We start from the raw sequence: 22,086 nt of genomic DNA, 5'->3' as shown, positions 1-22,086 counted from the left end.
GATAGATAGGATCCCCAAACAGGCATGTCAGGGGGATCTTCATGATCTAAATGGAGAGATCCAGCGTTACAAGAGAGAACCCCTAGGTCAATTCCTATAGGGCAAGAATGGATGACACCGTGTAAAACGTATGCCCAGCATGCGACACATGCCAGCACGACAAACTGAACCTTTTCAACTGCCCTGTCATACCTACTCAACTAACTGCAGTAGATCTGTGATTACATCCCATCGAAATAACCACATTTCCAGAATTGGAGTTAGACCCAGGGCCAGATTAAGCAGAAAAATTAAAGTAAAATTACGGTCAGAACATCCACCTAAAGCAATTGTGTATTTGTTTAATTTTCCAAATTTTATGCCTGTTCCACAACCTGCAAGAATCAACAAATTTTTACTACGATAACAATTGTTACCTTATGTTATAGAAAAAATAGTAGAAATTGGTATGTTCTTGCAGTTCTGGAACAGACCAAATATTTAAACTGCCAAAAAGTTTGTCATTACTGAAACATCAGTAAATAAATATATTCGGCTAACTATTATTTACATTCTATTATTAAGTAAATAAATAACCTATGGAATATTGCATTATTTAAATAAATATTTAATAACCCATATTTTATTTATGACAATTTGAATATACTCTGCATAAGTCATTATCACAATCATCACATATTGAATACGTAGAAATATTAATAAAGTACTGCCCACAGATTAACAAAATCTGTAGTTTTATACTCATACTTTTGAAATTTCCATATATTATTAAGAATTCATTAGGTCACACCTACATACCCGAGTATCTTCCCCATAAATAAAAGAGAGATCTGTGTAATTGTGTTATGTATAAATTCGAGGAAAGCTTTATCGAGAAATGAAGAATATTTTCGTAGAAACAGAAAAGTTTCCAAAAAATCTGTATTTTTACTACACATGGTATTGTGGCATTACAGTGGAATCCCATTAGTTCGTATTATCCTAGAGAGTTTGTTATAAAATTAATGTACATACATAGTTAGTGCGAAATGGTAATTTTATTCCATTCCAAGAAGAAAACTCTATCTACATATCCTACATATTTATTTGCATATCGCTTTCAAATAACAATTCTTGGTAAATAATCCTCTAAAGCTCCTTTCCAAGTGTATGGTTTTATCAATAGATAAATATACCCTTTCTTATTTAGGAGGGTTGGCGTTTTTAGTTTGGGCGAGCAATTCACAGTTGGGTATAAAATGTTTCTTGTTGAAAAACAAGAAACAAGGGAACGGATGAGGATCTGTGGCGAGATTCGAAACTTTAGTCTTCCCTACCTTACCCCTTGGAAAACGTCGACAATTTTTCCCACTAATAAATTAAAGTTGTCTTAATAAAATATTGAACAAAGACTATGGGACTGACTATTTTGAAAAGCAGTATACCCATTCTTATTTAAAAGTATTACAAGAAATAAATTCCCCAATCTAGTTTCTTGGAAAAAATTGCCTCAAATAAAAATCAAATACCTTATTAGTTTTTCTTATCCCTGGTTTGTTGAAACCAATATTGAAAATTTCTGTGTGTTTTCGTGTTTGTTTTTTCTTCACTTACCTGTAAATATCTTCGTCTCCGTTTAGCAACATTACCCTGTACCACATTGCAGTCACCATGTTTGAATATCACACGTTTTCGTATGCGTCGAGAACTAAAACGTGTCTGACGATACCTGGAAAGGATAAAGAAGGAATCATAAGAAAAGGAAAAAAAACATATTGCAGGAATTCAAATGAAATTGAAAAAGTAAAATGTTGTGAATATAAATAAACGATGATTTAAGATAAAGTTTCAATAAAAATAACTGCAAATTGGTAATTCTATTGAAATAATAAAATGTAAACAGAAAATTGCACTACTTCAGGAAGGGATGGATTGATGCAGTGTGCTGGAGAACTTTAAACATAGTGGCCTATATTTAGACATAGCCGCCATATATCAGTACCTCCCAAGGTACTGAATCTGGGGTAATTTTAAGGTTTTAGGCATATTTTAGTTTCGTTCCAGTACTATTTAAATACCAGTGTGAACCGAAATTTTGGGGCAGGGATAATTCCTTATGGGGATGAATGCCCTTGGTAACTATATTAAGAATTCCGAAGCACAGATCCGCCGTGAGTCGAACTTCCGAGTTATGGCGTGATGAAGTTTCTCCTGAAGACTTTGTAAGGCATCTGAAATTGGCGTCATATCTTTGCTAACTGTTGCTTTAGATTATTTATGAGATGACATGTCTTCAGTCAAATCGAATGAGGATTATTTTCGTAGAGCATTTCTTTTCATCCCTTATTTTAAGAACTGCTATAAAAGTACCACAAGATGACGTTTTTCAGCTTCGAAATGTTCTGCAAAAATGTGGCTCAGAAAATTTTAGGTACTACTCTCTATTTGTTGGTCCTTTAGTGCATTTACCCGGACGAAAAGCACATTAAAGGAAGCAAGTAAGAAGGTCGAAATGCTCTACGAAAATAATCCTCATTCGATTTGACTGAAGACATGTCATCTCATAAATAAGCTAGAACAACAGTTAATAAAGATACAACGCTAAATTCAGATGCCTTACAAGGTCTTCAGCAGAAACTTAATCACGCCATAACTCGGTAGTTCGACTCACGGCGGATCTGTCCTTTGGGATTCTTAATATACTCACCAAGGGCATTCATCACCAAGAAAAATTATCTCTGCCCCAGATTTTCATCTCCATTTTGTGTCACAGAACCCACAAAAGTGAGAACTGTCGAACATTTCTTCCATATGTCAATTTGTTCAAAAAATATGGGAAGGAAATTTTTCAGAAAAGTAAAAAAAACTCTTGCAGAATTTTCAAAATCAATGTATGAATGAACCAATCAGAAGCCAGTAAAAAAATTAAATATGTTGTTTGTTTTACTCGAAAAAATATGCATTGTTAAGAGTTATTAAGGAGAGCGCCATTTACCACCATTCACAGTTTTGCATAAAAGCTAATAACTGTAACCCCCGATTCAGTTTGTTTTGAGGATTTTAGCAAATTTTTACTATTTTTTGGCTCTGCAATACATATAGTCCGGTCAAAATAGACATTGAAATAGCAAAAATTCCCACAAAGCTGAATTTTGGTGGAGAGCTAGGGTTTGCCATTAGAAGCAACGTCCTAAAAGTCCCCATCGATCCCATGTGTGCAAAAAAAATTATTCGGGGTCAAAGGTCAAAATTTAAGGGTTTTTAGGTTTTCGGATTTATTTTTTTGAAAACGGTTGATTTAATCAAAAAGTGACTAAAGTAAATATTGTAGACAGAAAAATTATCTACAAGTTTGATCCTTACAATTTTTTCTTAGAAGGAACCATTCTTGAGATATAGCTGTTCTAAAAAACACATGATTTTTATGCACTTATAAGGGAAATATGCACATATTCAGACGAACCGCTAAAATAAGCGAAGTAATCGGGTCTGTCCCCCAAAAATATATATATTTTCTTGAAGAGCGAAATTATAGCTATCTTCTAAAAAAAATTCCAACAAAATCGGAGTGTGTTTAGTAGAGTTATTCAATGTTAGAGTCATTTTATGCAAAAATAGCCCATTTAACCCACATGTATAATCGAAAGCCCAACGGGAACGACCCCAACGAAAACTCTCCGATTTTTTTCAAGTTTTGTCCGAAGGTAGGGTTTGTTGCGCTGATTACGGAAATGTATAATTTTCAACGCTTGCAGATCCGGTTCGCCGGTTATTAGACCCGAAAGGCCAAATTTAAAAACCGGGTTAGACCCGGTTCTACTGAACCGATTACTGCAAAGTGGATATCGTTTGAAAGCTTACGGAAGTATCTAACACATAGTGTCGTTACTTTAACAGGTTCGCCTCATAATGTACTTACGCGGCTAATTTTTTATTTGACCTTTATATCGAGATATCTCGAAAATGGTAAGTCTTTTTTAAGAATCATAAGGAGCAATCTTGTAGACAATTATTGAATCTACAACTTTTACTTTAGCGGGCTTTTGCTAAGTATTACCGTTTTTGAGAAAAATTAAAAAAACTGAATAATGCCTCCAAAAATGACCTTTGACCCCGAATAACTTGTTTTGCACACATGGGATCGATGGGGACTTTTAGGACGTTGCTTCTAATGGCCAACCCTAGCTCTCCACCAAAATTCAGCTTTGTGGGAATTTTTGCTATTTCCCCCTTATACGCATGTCTATTTTGACCGGACTAATATTTTTCATTCATTCGTATTTAAAAATTCGTTTGTAACGAAAATGCCTTCTTATCATGTGTAATGAATGTGATTTTAGTAACAAATAATAATATTTGCATTTAATTGCGTCGTATTTTTTTTTCCGGTAATTCGATCACAAACCACTCGTCGTAAATATTTTACGAATAACTACAACTTTATGCTGACAAAGATATGATATTATTTATAATCGAATTAAATTGGTATCAAACTTAGCAAATTCCTATACTGACTTGGTTCAGAGATCTGCATGAATGGAAAAAATTAAACAATCGGGGGCTTTCACAAAAACAAATAAAAGGCACAAAATCTAAGATTAAATCTATAAAATGAACCTTGTTCTTGCTTGATTTATTTCATTTACAAATGCAACGAATATGTACATATGTATGCACATTAGGGTTATGACTTTTTTACAACCTCGTATCCCTGTTTGATATATTGATGATTTTTTACCTAAGATTACATAAAATGCTACTTATAAAGTGATTCGATAAAAAAGCTTCCGCACAAAAAACTTTTAAAGTTTATATTTTTCAAAATTTTGGACAATTTTTTGAAAACACTGTAAGCAGATATTTAACTGAAAACACGTTATAGGGACACACGATATAACCAAAATGACATAACCGTTTGTTTCTCACTAATTTTATCATCGAATCATTTATATATATCATTATACATTATATACAACTTCATTTCATATATCATAAAAATTAAAAGTGGTTTGTGCGTGACCTTTTTCAATATTTAAATGGAATAAAAGCAATAGGCAAAATGTCATTCATCCGTACAACAGGAAATAATTTATGGAGATTCTTTTCTTCATTTCATAGCAATTTTTTAAAATTTTTCAAGGTGGTTTGTGCGGAATATTTTTTATAAACGTTATTTTAGGCATTAATAGGCAAAAGTTCATTCATTCTCACTACAGGAAATCATTTTTGAAAAAAAAAACAAGTAAAAATGCGTTCGAACTTTTTTACCCTCCACCTTAAAATATTATGAACTAAAACGGAATAATTATATTCTTTCCTGCCCACAATTTTAGGCGGAGATATTTTGTGACCATTGATACCTAAATGAGGTAAAAAAGCATAAAAAATGTATTCAGTCGGTAGGGAACCTTTATGGGGCTATATAAAAGTGAAAATCGGAAGGTACAGTTATATAGGAGGCTACACCTAAACATGGACCTATGTTGACGGTTTTTAGTGGAGATATTTTGTGACCACTGGAAACCCCAAAACTGAAATTACTGATAGTTCGGTCAAAAAATGTAGTTAAAATCCCCAAAATACCGAAAATCGGGAGGTACCTTTATATGGGAGCTATACCTAAACATGGACATATGTTCACAGTTTTTGGTGGAGATGTTTTGTGATTACTAAGAACCTCAACTGTCAAATTACAGGTAGTTCGATCAAAAATTTTAGCTAAAATCCTTAAAATACCGAAAATCGGGAGGTATCGCTATATGGGGGCTATACCAAAACATGGACCTATGTTGACGGTTTTTAGTGGATATATTTTCTGATTACTAGGGACCTCAACTGTCAAATTACAGGTAGTTCGGTCAAAAAATTTAGCTAATATCCTCAAAATACCGATAATCGGGAGGTATCGTTATATGGGGGCTATACAAAAAAGCTTTCCGATATAGCTTTGAACATGACCTGCCTATGGAAAAAAGACGCTCGGGTGCAAAAATTTATCGCTCTAGCTAAATTATTGCGAACGCTAGAGTGATTACAACATACGGACGGACAGGCAGACAGACGGACATGGCTAGATCGTCTTAAAATGTTATCCTGATCAAGAATATACATATATACTTTATATGGTCGCAAATGATTAGTTGGATGTGTTACAAACAGAAACACAAACTTAATATACCCTCCATACTATGGTGGAGGGTATAAAAATGTCAAAAATTCATAATCGGGAGGTACTGTTCTATGGGGACTATATGAATACGTTGAACTACACCGACGAATTTCAGGTGGAAAGTTTTGTAACCACAACGAAGACAAAATACCAAATTTCAGCCATTTCGGTGTGATATTGAGGCTAAAACCTTCAAAATACCGGAAATCGGGAAGTGCCGTTCTGTGGGGGCTATATGAACACGTGGTCCTATACTGACAAATTTCAGGTGGAAGGTTTTGTACCCCCGACGTAGTCGAAGTACCAAATTTCAGCCATTTCGGTGGGAGAATGAGGCAGAAATCTTTAAAATACCGAAAATCGGAAGATACCATTCTATGGGGGCTTTATAAAGTCATGAACCTATACCGACAAATTTCAGGTTGAAAGTTCTATACCTCAAATGAAGGCTAAATACTAAATTTCAGCCATGTCGGTGGGAGGTACCGTTCAAGGGGGCCTATATTAAAACGTGGACCGATATATCCCAATATTTCAATACGAAACTTCTAAACCAAATTATAAAGCTTTATCTTTAAAATTGCGAGATGTATCTTGATTTCAACTGGCCGACTGACAGACGACCATGGTTATATTGACTTAGAATTATGTGCTGATCAAGAGCATATATACTTTATAGGGTCTCCGACGAATATATCGATGTGTTACAAACGGAATGACAAATTTAATTATGCCCTCCATATTATGGTGGAGGCTATCAAAATTGTGATACTTTCTAGTGACGAAAAATCGGAGCAAAAAGTCTCCCTTAGGCATTTCGAATAGAAATTGGAATGTATTCGGAACGAAGATTCTGAAGATTATTTCCGAATTTATATAGAGTTTTCGGGCATCAGTTTTTTAGTGCTTATCAATATTTCTTCACCTCCTTATCTTTGAAAAGCCTGTATAAATTTATTTGTACAGTTACGGTGTTTGCAAGAATGGAATCAATACATGCAGATCTCTGACTCAATTACAAACTGTTGATTGGAAACAAGTGGATATTTTAATTTTATAATTACCGGGTGTTAATTTGCTTCAAGAGGGTATTTTGTAAATATCATTAAACACAAGCTCATGGTAAACATGTTGTTTATAAACAATTTTAGTTCCGATTATGTTCTAATTGCGAATAAATTTAGTAGTAAATTTATGACCTGTACTTCCTATATTTGTTATGCGTTCGGTGTATATTAAATTTCCATTATTAATAATTGCAATAATGCAGAATATTCTCAAAACTGTAGGTATTTGATTACATGTTGGTAATTATTTTTTATTGTAGTTTAGGTCTTCGTTCTTTCTTAAAAAAAAAGAACAATGGCGCATGGTATACTATGTATGCTAAACGTGCAGTTTTTCATAATGGTATCTATGAATACAATGTGTGTGTGTGCCTGATGTATGTGTTCTGGAAAACACATCAAAATATTGAAATTTCAATCGCTAAAAAAGAAGTGGAAAATTTTAATGGCATAACTGCGCACTTAAAAATTGCAAAAAATGTAATTCAAACTAGTTTATTTAGTTTTGTATAAAACAAATGGTCTGAGTTGCCTCAATGGTGATATTAGGATTAAGTAGTAGAGATTTATAAATTGTTAGAATTAAATGCAATGGTAATAACCAGAGCTCCGATTTACTCGCGAGTGAAATTTTGGGGTGAGGTGGTAATTTTTTTTGGGTTCCATTTTTTTGGTGGGTGTTGGGCAAGTTTATTAGGGGGTGGGATAAGTTTTTAATTGGTGTTGGGAAGGGGCGCTAGTAACCCCCCTAAATTTGGTCTACTTCGAGAAGAGTTTCACTTGATAGTGGAATTCGAGCGAGTATTCGGAGCTCTGGTAATAACTCAATAATATTCAAAATTTGTTTAAAATACTCAATGATCATATTATTTTGAGGCGACCTTATTTATTTTGAAAACATCAAATCAGAAAATTTTGAAGAGTAGATTTAGTGATACACCATAGTAAGGCCTCAGTTTAGTTTCCACACAAAACACATTTGCCATTTATATTCAATGTCATATTTATTACATTTTATCCTTACTCAAGGTTACTTAGGTTGTAGTATTTTTTTCCTGAATATATATTTTTATACCCTCCACCATAGGATGGGGGTATATTAAGTTTGTCACTACGTTTGTAACTACTCGAAATAATCATTGTAGACCCCACAAAGTATATATATTCTTGATCAGCGTGCAATTCTACATCGATATAGCCATGTCCGTCCGTCTGTCCGTCTGTCTGTCTGTCCGTCTGTGGAAATCACTCTAGCGTCCGAACGGATTGACGTAGGTTGATGAAATTTTGGGAAAATATGTTATATTTACGTAGGACTTATGGTATTGAAAGCGGGCAATGTAGGTCTACGCTTTCGTATAGCCCCCATACAAAATGACGCGTGACGCGTCGTCGTTTTAAGGAATTTTTAAGATATTTGGCCCATCTTACCACCGAATTGGTTGTAATTTGGTACTTTGTGTCTCCAGAGGCCAAAAAATATTCCTACCAAAGTTGGGTTATATAGGTCCACGTTTTGGTATAGCCCCCATATAAGGCCCATATAAAGTACGCGTCGTATTAATATATTTTGAATGTATTAGACCCATTTGACCACAGAATTGGTTGTAATTTGGTACTTTGTGTCACCAGAGGCCAAAAAATATTCCTACCAAGTTGGGTTATATAGGTCCACGTTTTGGTATAGTCCCCACATAAGACCCCTTATAAAGTACGCGTCATATCAATATATTTTGAATGTATTAGACCCATTTGACCAAAGAATCGGTTGTAACTTTGTATTTTGTGTTTCCAGAAGCTAAGAAACATTTCTACCATAAAATGTTTATATAGGTCCACGTGTTGATATAGCCCCCATAATACAATATCTCCCGATTTTCGATATTTTGAACGTTTTAGCCTCATTATCACACCGATATGGCTGAAATTTGGTATTTAGTCTTCTTTAGGCGTATAAAACTTTCCCCCAGAAATCTGTAGGTATAGGTCCACGCCATCATATAGCCCCCATAGAACGGTACCTTCCGAATTTCGGTATTTTGAAGGTTGTGGCCACATTAATCCACCGAAATGGCTGAAATTTGTGGTGGAGGGTATAAAAAGTTCGGCCCGACCGAACTTAACGCTTTTCTTACTTGTTTAATTTCACCATTGGCAATTATGGTAATGATGTGTAGCAGTAATACTTTAATATTGTACTCCAGTTTTCCTTTGCATGACATCCATCCAGGAAGAAAACGAGAAACACACCTTATTATTTGCATTGTATCATCATCATCGTACAATTGCTGGCATGAATTCAATATTGAAGCAACAGCAATTAACATTCCTGTCAATTCTGTATGCCAGCCATACAAGGCTAGGTGGGAGCAAATGTTGTGGCGCCCTCCAGGCCACAAAATTCATATAGACCAAGCAAGAGGGCATAACAATAATGTCACCTCATAAGAACGGATTATTAAGGGGTTGTGAAAAGAGTTCGAGACATCATGAACTGTTTAAATGTCTTGCACGCCATTGTTGGGTGCCATAGTTGTGTTCGTGTATGTATGGTAACACTTGTTGCTATGTGTTATGATGTATGTGCGACAGGTGTACTAAAAGTCAGGATGAAAAGACAAACATATTTTCCGCTTCTTTGGGGCTTTGGGGTTTGTCATAGCTTTGAAATGTACAAACATCGTTAACAAGTTGTTGGAATTTGAAAATGGAAGTGTAGTAAAGAATGGACTTTTTTGTAATTATAAGAAACTATGTGGAAAACAAGTATGCATGATAACATAATTAAGGGGAAGTATACAAGAGTGCTAACGGAAGCATCCACAGCTGGCGGATAATGCAATGTCCTGTTGACATATTGGGAGGCGTTCAAAGTAAAATATCTAAATTGAAAATATATAAATTGTTCGTGATACCGCTGCTTGGGGGGGGGGGGGGGGGGGGGAGGGCGCCTATATCAAAATATGGATCTGTAGCGACAATTCTTTGCTGGAATATGTAATACCTCCAATAAAGAACAAATGCCAAATTCCAGACATTTCATTGGGATAATGAGGCTAATACCTTCATATAATTGTTCCACAAACATCCCATACGGGACAAGGGAGACTTCTCTCATATCAATGAGTGCACCCCGATTCATATTAGCTCAATGATATGGGACCTACTGTTTATCGCCAAGTCCGAACGGCGTGTCTTAAGACACCACTTTGTAGAGAAGTTTTACGTGGCTGAAATACTCAGGAAATGTCGCCAACATTACTGAGGGGTATTTTGCCACTGTTGAAAATTTTGATGTTGACTGGCCGGGGAATCGAACCCACGACCTTCAGCGTGCAAGGCGGGTGTGCATACCATTGCACCACGGTGGCATCCACGGAGGCTAATACCTTCAGACTATCGAAAGTCGTTTCATTCTTAATACCAAACATTTTGGAGTATTAGAAACTTCTGTAACCAGTTGCAAAGCTCTATATTAAATATTGCCAGCTGTAACCTGATTCCAACATCCAGCCGGACGGACATTCCGACTTCGTTAGGAATATTTTCAGGAACTGAAAAGGCTCATGGATTTTAACAACATTTACTGGACGCCAAAAAACTGCCTTTAAGACCATATCAAGGCTCGTGGATATTTAAAAAAATGTAAAGACCCTCGAGGATTTTTAAAAATATTTTTAAGTAACATTCCAGGCTTTGTGGATTATTAAAAATATTTTAAAGGAACCTACCAAGGCTCGTGGATTTTTAAAAATATTTTTAAGGAACCTACAAGGCTCGTGGATTTTTAAAAATATTTTTAAGGAACCTACAAGGCTCGTGGATTTTTAAAAATGTTTCTTAGGAGCCTTCAAAGACTCGGGGATTTTTAAAAATAGTTTTAATGAACCTACAAGGCTCGTGGATTTTTAAAAATGTTTCTTAGGAGCCTTCAAAGACTCGGGGATTTTTAAAAATAGTTTTAATGAACCTACAAGGCTCGTGGATTTTTAAAAATGTTTCTTAGGAGCCTTCAAAGACTCGGGGATTTTTAAAAATAGTTTTAATGAACCTACAAGGCTCGTGGATTTTTAAAAATGTTTCTTAGGAGCCTTCAAAGACTCGGGGATTTTTAAAAATATTTTTTAGGAACCTACCAAAGCTCGGGGACTTTTAAAAATATTTCTTAGGAACCTACCAAAGCTCGTGGATTTTTAAAAATATTTCTTAGAAACCGACCAAGGCTCCTGGATTTTTAAAAATATTTCTTAGAAACCTACCAAGGCTGGTGGACTTTTAAAAATATTTCTTAGGAAGCTACCAAAGCTCGTGGATTCCTAAAAATATTTCTTAGGAACCTACCAACGCTCGTGGATTCCTAAAAATATTTTTAGGGACTCCACAAAGGCTCGTGAATTTTCAAAAAATATTTTTAGGGAATCTACAAAGGCTCGTGAATTTTCAAAAAATATGTTTAGGGAATCTACAAAGGCTCGTGAATTTTCAAAAAATATTTCTAGGGGGTCTACAAAGGCTTGTGGATTTTTAAGAATATTTTCAAGGAACCTACCAAGGCTCTTGGATTTTTAAGAAAATTTTCAAGGAACTTACCAAGGATCTGGGTTTTTCTGAGAAAATTTAAAAGGAACCTACCAAGGCTCGTGGATTTTTAAAAATATTTCCAGAGAACCTAAAAAGACTTGTGGATTTTTAAGAACATTTTTAAGGAATCTACAAAGCCTCGTGGATTTTTAAAAATATTTTTAGAGAATCTACACAGCCTCGTGGATTTTTAAAATATTTGTAGGAATGTGGATGTTTAAAAATATTTTTAGGGAATCTAAAAAGGCTTGTGGATTTTTAAAAATATTTTTTAAGGAATCTAAAATGCTCGTGGATTTTTAAGAATATTTTAAAGGAACCAACCAAGGCTCGTGGATTTTTAAGAATATTTTAAAGGAACCTACCAAGGTTCGTGGATTTTTAAAAATATTTTTAAGGAATCTACAAAGGTTCGAGGATTTTTGAAAAGATTTTTAGGAAATCTACAAAAGCTCGTGGATTTTTAAAAATATTTTTAGGGAATCTAAAAAGGCTCTTGGATTTTTAAGAATATTTTCAAGAAATCTACAAAGGCTCATGGATTTTTAAGAATATTTTTAAATTATCTACAAAGGCTTGTGGAATTTTACAAATATTTTCAAAAATTTTTAAAAATATTTTTCGAATACTTTTTGGGAACCTAACAAAGGTTGTGGATTTTTAAAAATACTTTTTAGGAACCTACCAAAGGTTGTGTATTTTTAAAAATACCTTTTAGGAACCTACCAACACTCGTGGATTATAAAAATAAAATTTTTGGGAACCTACCAAGGCTCGTGGATTTTTAAAAATACTTTTTAGGAACCTACCGAGGCTCGTGGATTTCTTAAAAATATTTTTAAGGAACCTACCAAGGCTCCAGGATTTTTTACAAAATATTTTTTAAGGAACCTACCAAGGCTCTAGGACTTTTAAAAATATGTTTAAGGGCTCGTGGATTTTTTACAAAATATTTTTTTAAGAAATCTACCAAGGTTCCAGGACTTTTAAAAATAGTTTTAAGGGCTCGTGGATTTTTTACAAAATATTTTTTAAGGAACGATCCTCGCCACAGGCTCTCACCAGTTCCCTTGTTTCTTGTTCGTGGTTATTCTCCACCGAAGTTATTTTTCAATAAATTCTTCAACAAAAAACTTGTTATACCCAAACATAAATCGTCAGCTCGAAGTATAAGGGTGACCATAGAAAAAATTTCAAGGAGAAGTTTTTCTTTGGCAACCTCACACGTTGAATTACAACGAAGGCAACATAACAAAATTTTGTTGGCAAACTACCAAGGTTCCAGGTCTTTTGAAAATATTTTTAATGGAACTACCAGGGCTCGTGGTAGTTTTTAAAATATTTTTAGGAAATCTACAAAATATTTTAAAATTACTTTCAGGGAACTTACAAAGGTTTGTGGATTTTTAAAAATATTTTCTAGGAAAGTAAACAGGCTCATGGATTTTTAAAAATATTTTTATTTATTTTTAAAGCCTCGTGAGATTTTAAAAATAAGGCATCATTTCAAAAAGCTGATCAGTAAAATTTTGCAACACTGTCAGTTCGTTTTGATAAACATTACTCTCTGTAACAGAAAGTAATAATGAAGTTTAAGCCATTGGGGTATCACTCCAGACTTAAAAACAATAAAATGAGACTGAAATTTCAACCAAATCAAAACAAACAAAATATTTTTTAGAGACCTACCGAGGTTCTTGGATTATTAAAAAATAATTTTATGGATAGTGGATTTTTAAAAAATATTTTTAAGGGACGTAAAAACAGAACCTAAAAAGCCTCGATTATTTTTTAAAAATGTTTTTAAGTTACTTACAAAGGCTCGATTAGTTTTTAAAAATATTTTTTAAGGAACCTACCAAGGCTCGATTATTTTTTATCTAGGGTTCAATATGGTCGAAGATCGATTTACACTTGCCAAATATAACGGTAACTCACTATTTTAGGAATACATATTAAAGTTTTAAGCTAAAATTTCTGACCATATTGGATGTAGTTTGGCATTTAGGGTTCAAAGTGGTTAAGAAATTTATCCATCAAAAATTCTACATATAAGACCACGTTTTGGTATAGGTCTCTTACAAAAGTACCACCCGATTTCAGGTATTTTAAAGTTTTTATCTATATTTTTGATCTACATTGACAGTAATTTCGCATTTAGGGCCCTAAAACTTCTTCACCGAAAATTGTACATATTGGGACACGTTTTGGTATGTATATATGAAGTATAACCAAGATGAACAGACAGGAAAAAAAAAACAAAGCCTAAATGCTAATTTATAAACCCGTAAATTGTTTAGTTCCACATTTCTATTACCCTTAGGGTCGAGGAATGGTGGGTTACAGTTGGGTGCAATAAAAACAATTTGCATCAACAGCTTTGTGCGAATTTGTCTTTTATGCAAAAAAGCAAAATAAAATCAATTAGTCTTTGAACCCTTAATCAATAAACTTAAAAAGAAAAAAAAAATAATATTTATTTACCAAAATAATGTTTGTACTATGAAATATGTAAAAATAATTAAAAATACAAAAGCGACTAATAGGAACATTATAACACAGAAAAAATATCTTTGACACTCTCACAGACACCAAAAAAAAAATTATTACAAACAACAAAAAATTATTGTAAATTGAGAAGAAAAACAACACATAAAATGAGTAAAGAAAGTCACTTGTATTTCTTTTTTTCTTCTACAATATCGTGGGATCAGAAAATGTTTTATATTTTTTTCTTTCTCACAGAAAAAAAAACACATATAAATTTCAAAATTTTACAAATTTTTCTTTTCTGTACTTTGGCATAATTATTAATTGCATTTTTTGCGTATTTTAAAAGTAATTAACATTTTCTTAGGCAGCGTTATTTTTTGTTGATTTTCTTTGATTGGCTCTTAAATTGATCCCGATTTCGATTTCTAATTGTTTTCGTTTGTGTGTTTCATTCCCGTTTTTGGTTCTGTGCTGTGAGCTGCTGCGATTACTATCTGCCGAAGGAACTAACTCTTCTTTATATTATGAAATATCCGATTGAACTGTCAAAACTATGGTTTTGACATTGACTCAAACTCACAGTTCTTTCTTGGCTCGACAAAAAAGAAACAAAAATTTGCTCGACTCATAGTATTTACACAAACACTTGGTTATGTATGTATTTGCATGTGTCAACGAAAAATAAAACGAAACATTTTAAATGCGAGCGGGAAAAGCGATATAAAAAAAAACTGACTCAACTTGAGGCCGTGATTATTTGTGTACCCTACATAAAGTTATAATTTATTAGGGGAGGGTGTGTAACACATCGAAATAGACTTATGTATAAAATAGACTTATGTATGTATATTATTGAGTTCATAGTATGTATGAAACCTTTTAGGGTGTAAGGGCCTCAGACTCACAGCAAAAATACTCATTACAAAACCACTTACTATCCCATTATTTTTATAAGGGCATGTCGCTCGAAATAGGTTGTTATTTTTTGGCACTAACATAAGTAGTGCCTAAGAGTCTCAACTACCAACTACTCGCGCGACATATATTAAAATAATGGGTTAGTAAGGGGTAATGAGTATTGTTGCTGGGCCGTGAATGTAAAAAAACAATAATAAGGGATCCAAGTTTTAAAAACACGCTTATCACATAGTGATGGTTGTGAGGGTTCGGATCTTCGGCTTTCCTTTTTCACTTGCATCGTTGGTCATTAGGCTCGATTCCAACGAGAAATTAATTAAAAATTAATATTAAAAATGATCATCGCCCCAAAAAGGTAAAATTTTCAACAAAAAAATTCGTAGATGACAAAAGAAGTTTTAGAAGTTTTCAGAGTTCAGGCTCGTAAATAATTTAATAAGATTGTATAAACTATTACTTGGCATACTGTATTTTTTTAATTTGAGTTATTCTACTATGAGTTTGAGTGGATTTACATTACACGATGGTCTGTCTGCCTAGTGTTTGCATGCTTGTACCGCGGTTTATTCTTATCGCACAAGCAAAATTCTGGATTTCTGGTGTTTCAGTTTGTATTTGTTCCCTCTTACTTTCGGTGAATATACCTACATATTTTTCAATACAAAATATTTTCCCTTTATGCTTAGTTGTAGCATTTCTGGGTTTCTTTGGTTTTAATAATTCTCTCCTCCTAGGTGTTGAGATTTCCATTGTTTATATTTGTTTATTGGATTTTCGTTTTGTGTTCTTTGTTTTTATAATGAAATTCAGAATTTCCAGTTATTACTTGATTTTCTTTTCTTTTTTGTTTTGACATTCTCAGTCGTTTTGTTTTGATTTGGTGCTGTTGTTGTTGAAGTTTTCACATTCATTATGTTTGTTCCATGCACTGCTGTTTTGCTGATAACGCATCGAGCTCATCGCATCGCTCAGTTGTTGAAGGCGTTGAATTCTGTTGTCTTTTTGATTTCCCTCCCTCCAATAGATTGACTCACATATGGTTAGCAAAATTACTGTTGGAATTTATAACAGAAACGCATTGTAATTAATATCAACAATTGTTGAAATTTTGTTGTTGCTTTTTATTTTCGCTTTTTTTGTGTTTCAATGAATATCAGTATCGCTCGCCACTTCTTATAAAAGAGAGGCATTGTTTTTAATTTTAGCAAAAAGATGTATGTATGTACATATGTATGCAGTTTTACCTGACAATAGGGAAAAGTGATACCCTATTACGAATTTTATGCTAAATATGATTCATTACTTCCTCTGCTTACTTCTTCATGAATGCTTGGAGCAAATACGTTAGGTTGGACTATGAACTCTATTTGTGGACCTGAAGAATATCCCGTAAAACATTAGTCGCTATTATGACCCATGTTTTCTTATCATGTGTAAAAACCATTTCGGTTAAAACTTTTTGCAATAAAATATGCACACAAAAATTTTATAAAAATTTATGGGGCGTTGTGGCCGTTTGAAACAATATTACTAACAAATGTATTAGATTGAAAACGTAACAGACATAATTGTAAATTCCAAGAGATAATGTCGATGTTAGTTTCAATTCAAAAAAGTAGGCTTCCATTTGAAGCCGTATTTACTTCTTCAGAGGACAATAGGCGTGGATAAGGATTTAAAAATATTTGAGGCGCTCAGCGCCAAAACGGCCTAACCCACATGCCCAAAAAAAAAACAAACTGAGTGTAAAGATTTAACTGAAACCTTTTGAAATAAATTCTAAAAAATTCCATATTGCATTATTCTAGAAGGTAGTATTACCTAGTGTTATTTAATGCAATATGGATTTTTTTAGTAGTTTTTTCAAAAGGTTCTGGTTAGATCTTTGTAGTATGATTGATTTATTTGAGCATGTGGGTTAGGCCGTTTTGGCGCTGAACGCCTCAGTTATTAGCAATCAAAGAAGCATAAAGCTATTGGGTCTGTAGATTGGAGTATGCTGCAGCTAACCACATGGGGATTAAGGTGATCGATTTGGCGATACTTATCTCTGGTTTGTCTCCAAATATACAATAGCCTATCTACCACGATTACGAGGTCAAATAGGTAAAAAACACAGGGTCGAACATTTTAATATCCTCCTCCATGAACTATTCTGAAGTAAAATATAATATTTAGTTTTGTCTCTGTTAAGAAAGAACCTACACGCAGAGAAAAAATATTTTTCGCTTTTGTTGGAACAACAATATCTAATTTTGTTCCAACAATTCATTTGTTTTGTTCAAGCATTGAAATTGCAAATCCGAAAATATCATCGTTTGCTCCAAACATACTTGCGAAATTCCTCAATATTGTAAAAATCATTGACAATACCTATGGTAGGAACTATCATAATCTAGAATTTTTACAAAAACTGTGCCCAGAAAACCTGTTAGTGAAATTTTTGATTTGATTGTATATAATTCTCATAATCACTTTCCACATAACACTGCCAAACACTACACATAGCCAGGTTTTGCCAAGTCTAACTTAAACGACAACAAATTAAATGAAGAAACATAACTACTCCATTGCGCTCATCCTCCAAGCACCTACCCCAATATAAGGAATGCCATAAAACCACAACTAATATGAAAAAAGAACACAAATTACGACCAAAAACACTTATCAGATTGTGGTGTAACTCAACTACAATGGCGAACAAAATAGCAAAAGAGAAAATTTAAGAGAGAATTAGTATTTAAGATTTCTTAATGTTTCATTACATATTTAGACATTTTAAGCACCAATGTTACCTAAAATCGTGCTACAAATGAATTATTAAAGAATTATTACAAAAAATACTTAAACGCCCAAGTGTTGTTGAATTAATTAAATTAAGAGTATTTTACAGAAACCATCAGTAGATGGCCGTGCACACCATTGCTCAACTATCAAAACGGAAAGAAGAATGAGAAAGAAGAAACAAATAAAAAGAAGAATCTCATGGTGTACATACACAAGAAAAGAGCAAAGATAAAATAAAAATAAAAAACAAAGATAAGAGGAACTAAACTCACCAAAATTGTTTATTTCACCACGGCATAGAATACCGAGAGAAGAGAATAATATTGTTCAGCAGACAAAAACTATTGTTGAATATGACAAAAACTATTGTTGGATATGACAAAAACAATCGTTGTAATTAACAAAAGCGATTGTTGGATTCACAATACTACATGCGGAATCTAACAATATCTTTAAAATACATATTTTGCTCTTCGAATATTGTTGGATCAATCTCTGCGTGTACATGTCGCTCATTTACTCAAAGTGTGGCATAACTCAAAAAATGCGTTTTCTGAGTTAGCAATTTCTATTTTTTATACGATTTCTACTTTATTTTGTGTAAATTTTTAAAGCTCATATCTCTAAAACTCAACGAATTACAGCACATTTACTACAGGTTTGGCATAATTCAACAAAAAAGTTTTTTGCGTTTATAAAGCATTAATACACTTCAAATCATGCTTGATCTTGCACAGAAATTTAGTACTGATATCTGGCTAGGTGTTTGCAAAATATGGTCTAGGGAGTTGTTTTATTTGATGTGTAATAGTCTATTTATTTTAGGAAGTCAAATTTAAATCGCCAACTTAAAACGCTTTTTTCTCGAAACTTGATTTTTTGAGATGGGTTCCTCTTTGAGTAAATGATCGATGTGTCCATAATATGTTGTAATGAAGTTTTGTGACCACTGGGAACCCTTATGCCAAATAGAATTTAGAACGAAAATATATAAAACCTTCAGAGCATCTGAAATCCGATTTCAGGGATTTTGAAGTTTTTATCGACAAATTGGATATAATATGGAATTTAGGGTTTAAAGTGATCAAACAACTTCTACGCCAAAATTGTTGACGTAGGTCCACGTTTTGGAGTAGCTTGTATCACTCTACTATATTAGGCTATTCCAAAGCGTGGAAGAAATATCGATAAAAACCTCAAAATCCCAGAAATCGGACGGTGCCATTACATGGGGGCTATTCCAAAACGTGGGCCTACACACACAATTTTCGGTGTAGAAGTTTTTGCACCATTTTGAAACTTAAATGCCAAATTACATTTAATTTGGCCCGAAAATGTAGCTAACTCCTAAGTACCTGAAATTGTACAATACCGTAGAACTACATATGTCTACAATTTTTGGTGTAGCAATTTGTTGACCACTTTAAACCCCAAATTCCCTAAATACACGTTGACCTCCATAAATGTCTTCAAAATACATCGAATCGTGTTGGTACCCTTATATGATATACCATAAGGTCGACTTGTGTCCACAATTTTGGTGGAAAAGTTTCTTGACCTGAGAACCCTAAGTGTTGATCTATAGATAGTTTTGTCTGAAAATATAGCTTAGAAATTGAAAATACCGAAAATCTTGCGGTACCGTTATACTCGTATTGAGGCTATACCAAAACATGGGCCGTTATAGCCCATCATTTAAATTGACCTGCCTGCAAAGAGGCATTTGGGCAACAAAACAAAAAATACTCATACTATTCTGGAAGGTAGAAAAAACGCTGAAATTAAAAATGTCATTTGAAGCAACTACGAGTTCATTGTTGTGGCTAAAAAAGGAAACATACAAAGTTCTTTGAAAAATGGATCGGATATTAATAGGAAATATAAGGAAAATATAATAAGGAAAAAACTTGGATAGTTTTAATATTTTTTGCACCAGATTGTTCCTATTGCGCCGGTGCATTTGTAGGAACAATCCATACATCCTGATACAAAAGATGTAAATAGCCCTGCTAGCATCTGTTAAAATTACTGATCAGCACGATAACGAATTAAGCATGCAATTTGGCCGAATCTCTGCACATGTCTTCCAAACGAACATCATGTTGACCAACAAGGTATGTACATATCGGACAACACCAACAAGAGTTCAAATGTTAGCTTAAATACGGTTTAAAAGTTTAACTACGGTTTAAGGTCCTGTTTACAGTGATGCAATGTTTTCGTCAACAAGTCCATGATATCTGCCATAATGTACCAAAATCTTAAAAAACCCTACCGGGACCGACAAAAATAATTTTTGCACATCGTAATACTTCTCTCAAGCTAAAATCAAGTACGAAGATGAACTATGCCGGAAAACTCCTTCCGGTATCTACCTCAAAGTAGTTCACAATGTTAGTTTAACTACACTTTAAGGACTGTTCAAGGATTGATTTGCCATTTTTATTTACCATAACATTATATTTTTTGAAGGGGTATTGCTACCACGGTGCTCTTGAACCAAATTTAAATGGAAGGTGCTTACACCTGGGAAGTTTTTGCGGATTCTGAAACTACAATATTTATTGATGAGAAAAGTTAAAAAACAAAAAAAAAAAAACAAAAAATCGCCGGAGCGCTATTTAAATAATCGCGATTCAAGTTGACATTTTTAAAAGTTTATTAGGTTTTCACGATTTTGCTGGGAAACCGCAAGTCTTATCGAAACGGGACTAAAGAAAATATTTTAGCTACAAGATTGACTTTTATGATATCTTCGTAGTTTTTACCGTTATTGAGATATATATGTTGAAATTTGGACAATGGATTGACTGTATCGCCTGCTTATAAAACAATGACATGACTGCAATTTCCCAACTTAATATTATATATCTCAAAAATGGTACAACCTAGCGAAAATTACGAAAGCCTATCTGGTAGAGAATTTTCACAGCTAAAGGAAAAGGAAAGGATTTGCAGTTTTCAAGCTAAATCCTGTAGACCTAAGAAAAAATCTGAAGGTTTGATCTGAACATCTATATCTCAAAAATGGTAAAACCTAGGAAAATGTCAATCAGCCAATCTTGTGAAACATTTTCACTGCTACAACATTTTCTTTAGTCCCATTTCGATAGGACTTGCGGTTTCCAAGCAAAATCTTGAAAACCTAAAACAAAACCTAAAAATATGAACTTTGAAATGCATCCAGCGATTTTTTCTTGTTTTTGAAATATATGTATGTATGTATATGTAAATGTAAATGTATAGTGCAATCGTCTTCTTCTGATATTCTTACATTCCAATCCTTTGGTTTGTGATTGAGAAAATACCCTTACTACATTCCTAACAAATACCCGAATTTATGTGGATGATGATTGAATCGAAAATTACAAAAAGTTGATTTTTTAATTGCTTGCGATATGCGCAAATATCCGAGTTGTACGTCGCCTTAAAATGTGTGTTCGAAACTTCCAAACTTCTTTTGTCACCAACGAAAATGCTATTAAATGTAATGATAAGGAATCTGTTCATAGTATATTTTAATCTATTTTGCACAGTCATAGGCTGAGAGTATTTAGCTATCGGCAAAGCCGACTGATTCTTTAATTTATCTCTCAAAAGAAATTTCCCTCATAAATACGCCTAATGGCCCACATTTTGATATAATCTTAAATCACACACTTGATAGAAGAAATCTTGTAGTAGGTATTGTTATCTTCTTCGTAGTATTTTTATCTAATATCCCAAAAAATGTGTATAGTTTTTGTTTGCTTAGTCTACCACAATAATAAGAAAAAAAATAAGAAAACGTGAACATGGCCTTCAAAGAAATTTAGAGCGAGAAAAAAAATCTCATAAATTTCCCTATTTACCATAATGTCGTGATTATTGTTTATTTTATCAGATCAGAATCATCACAAACCGAAATTGTTTATCAAATTAAAATTAAATGTAATTTTAAAAACATTTTCGACTTGCAAATTAACGCCATGCCATATAGAATAACGGTTGTATGTTGTAGGTAGTCAGTGAACCGTTTTATTATTTCATATTTTATTTGTGTCGAGATTTGTTCGTGCGATAAATTGACGTCAAAATAATGTGTTTTAATTT

General features: G+C 33.5%; 1 protein-coding gene across 8 annotated transcripts in view; it reads right to left on the bottom strand.

Moving 5' to 3' along the window:
- Irk1 (Inwardly rectifying potassium channel 1) overlaps positions 1-22,086 on the bottom strand; it is a 136,169-nt gene that overhangs the window by 18,713 nt on the left and 95,370 nt on the right. For 5 of the 8 annotated variants that reach the window (XM_073986138.1, XM_073986148.1, XM_073986159.1 and 2 more), the window contains one exon: positions 1,594-1,708. In XM_073986138.1, coding sequence (XP_073842239.1) covers positions 1,594-1,708 — 115 coding nt within the window. Of the gene's footprint in view, positions 1-1,593; positions 1,709-14,280; positions 14,862-22,086 lie in introns of those variants that run through there. The other 3 variants (XM_073986172.1, XM_073986192.1, XM_073986201.1) reach the window with 3 other exon arrangements.

Source organism: Musca autumnalis, unplaced genomic scaffold, assembly GCF_047663935.1.
Source record: "Musca autumnalis isolate F117 unplaced genomic scaffold, ASM4766393v1 scaffold_1, whole genome shotgun sequence".
Taxonomy (NCBI): Eukaryota; Metazoa; Arthropoda; class Insecta; order Diptera; family Muscidae; genus Musca; species Musca autumnalis.
Note: the sequence above shows the minus strand (reverse complement) of the source record. Positions and strands in the feature narration are given on the sequence as shown.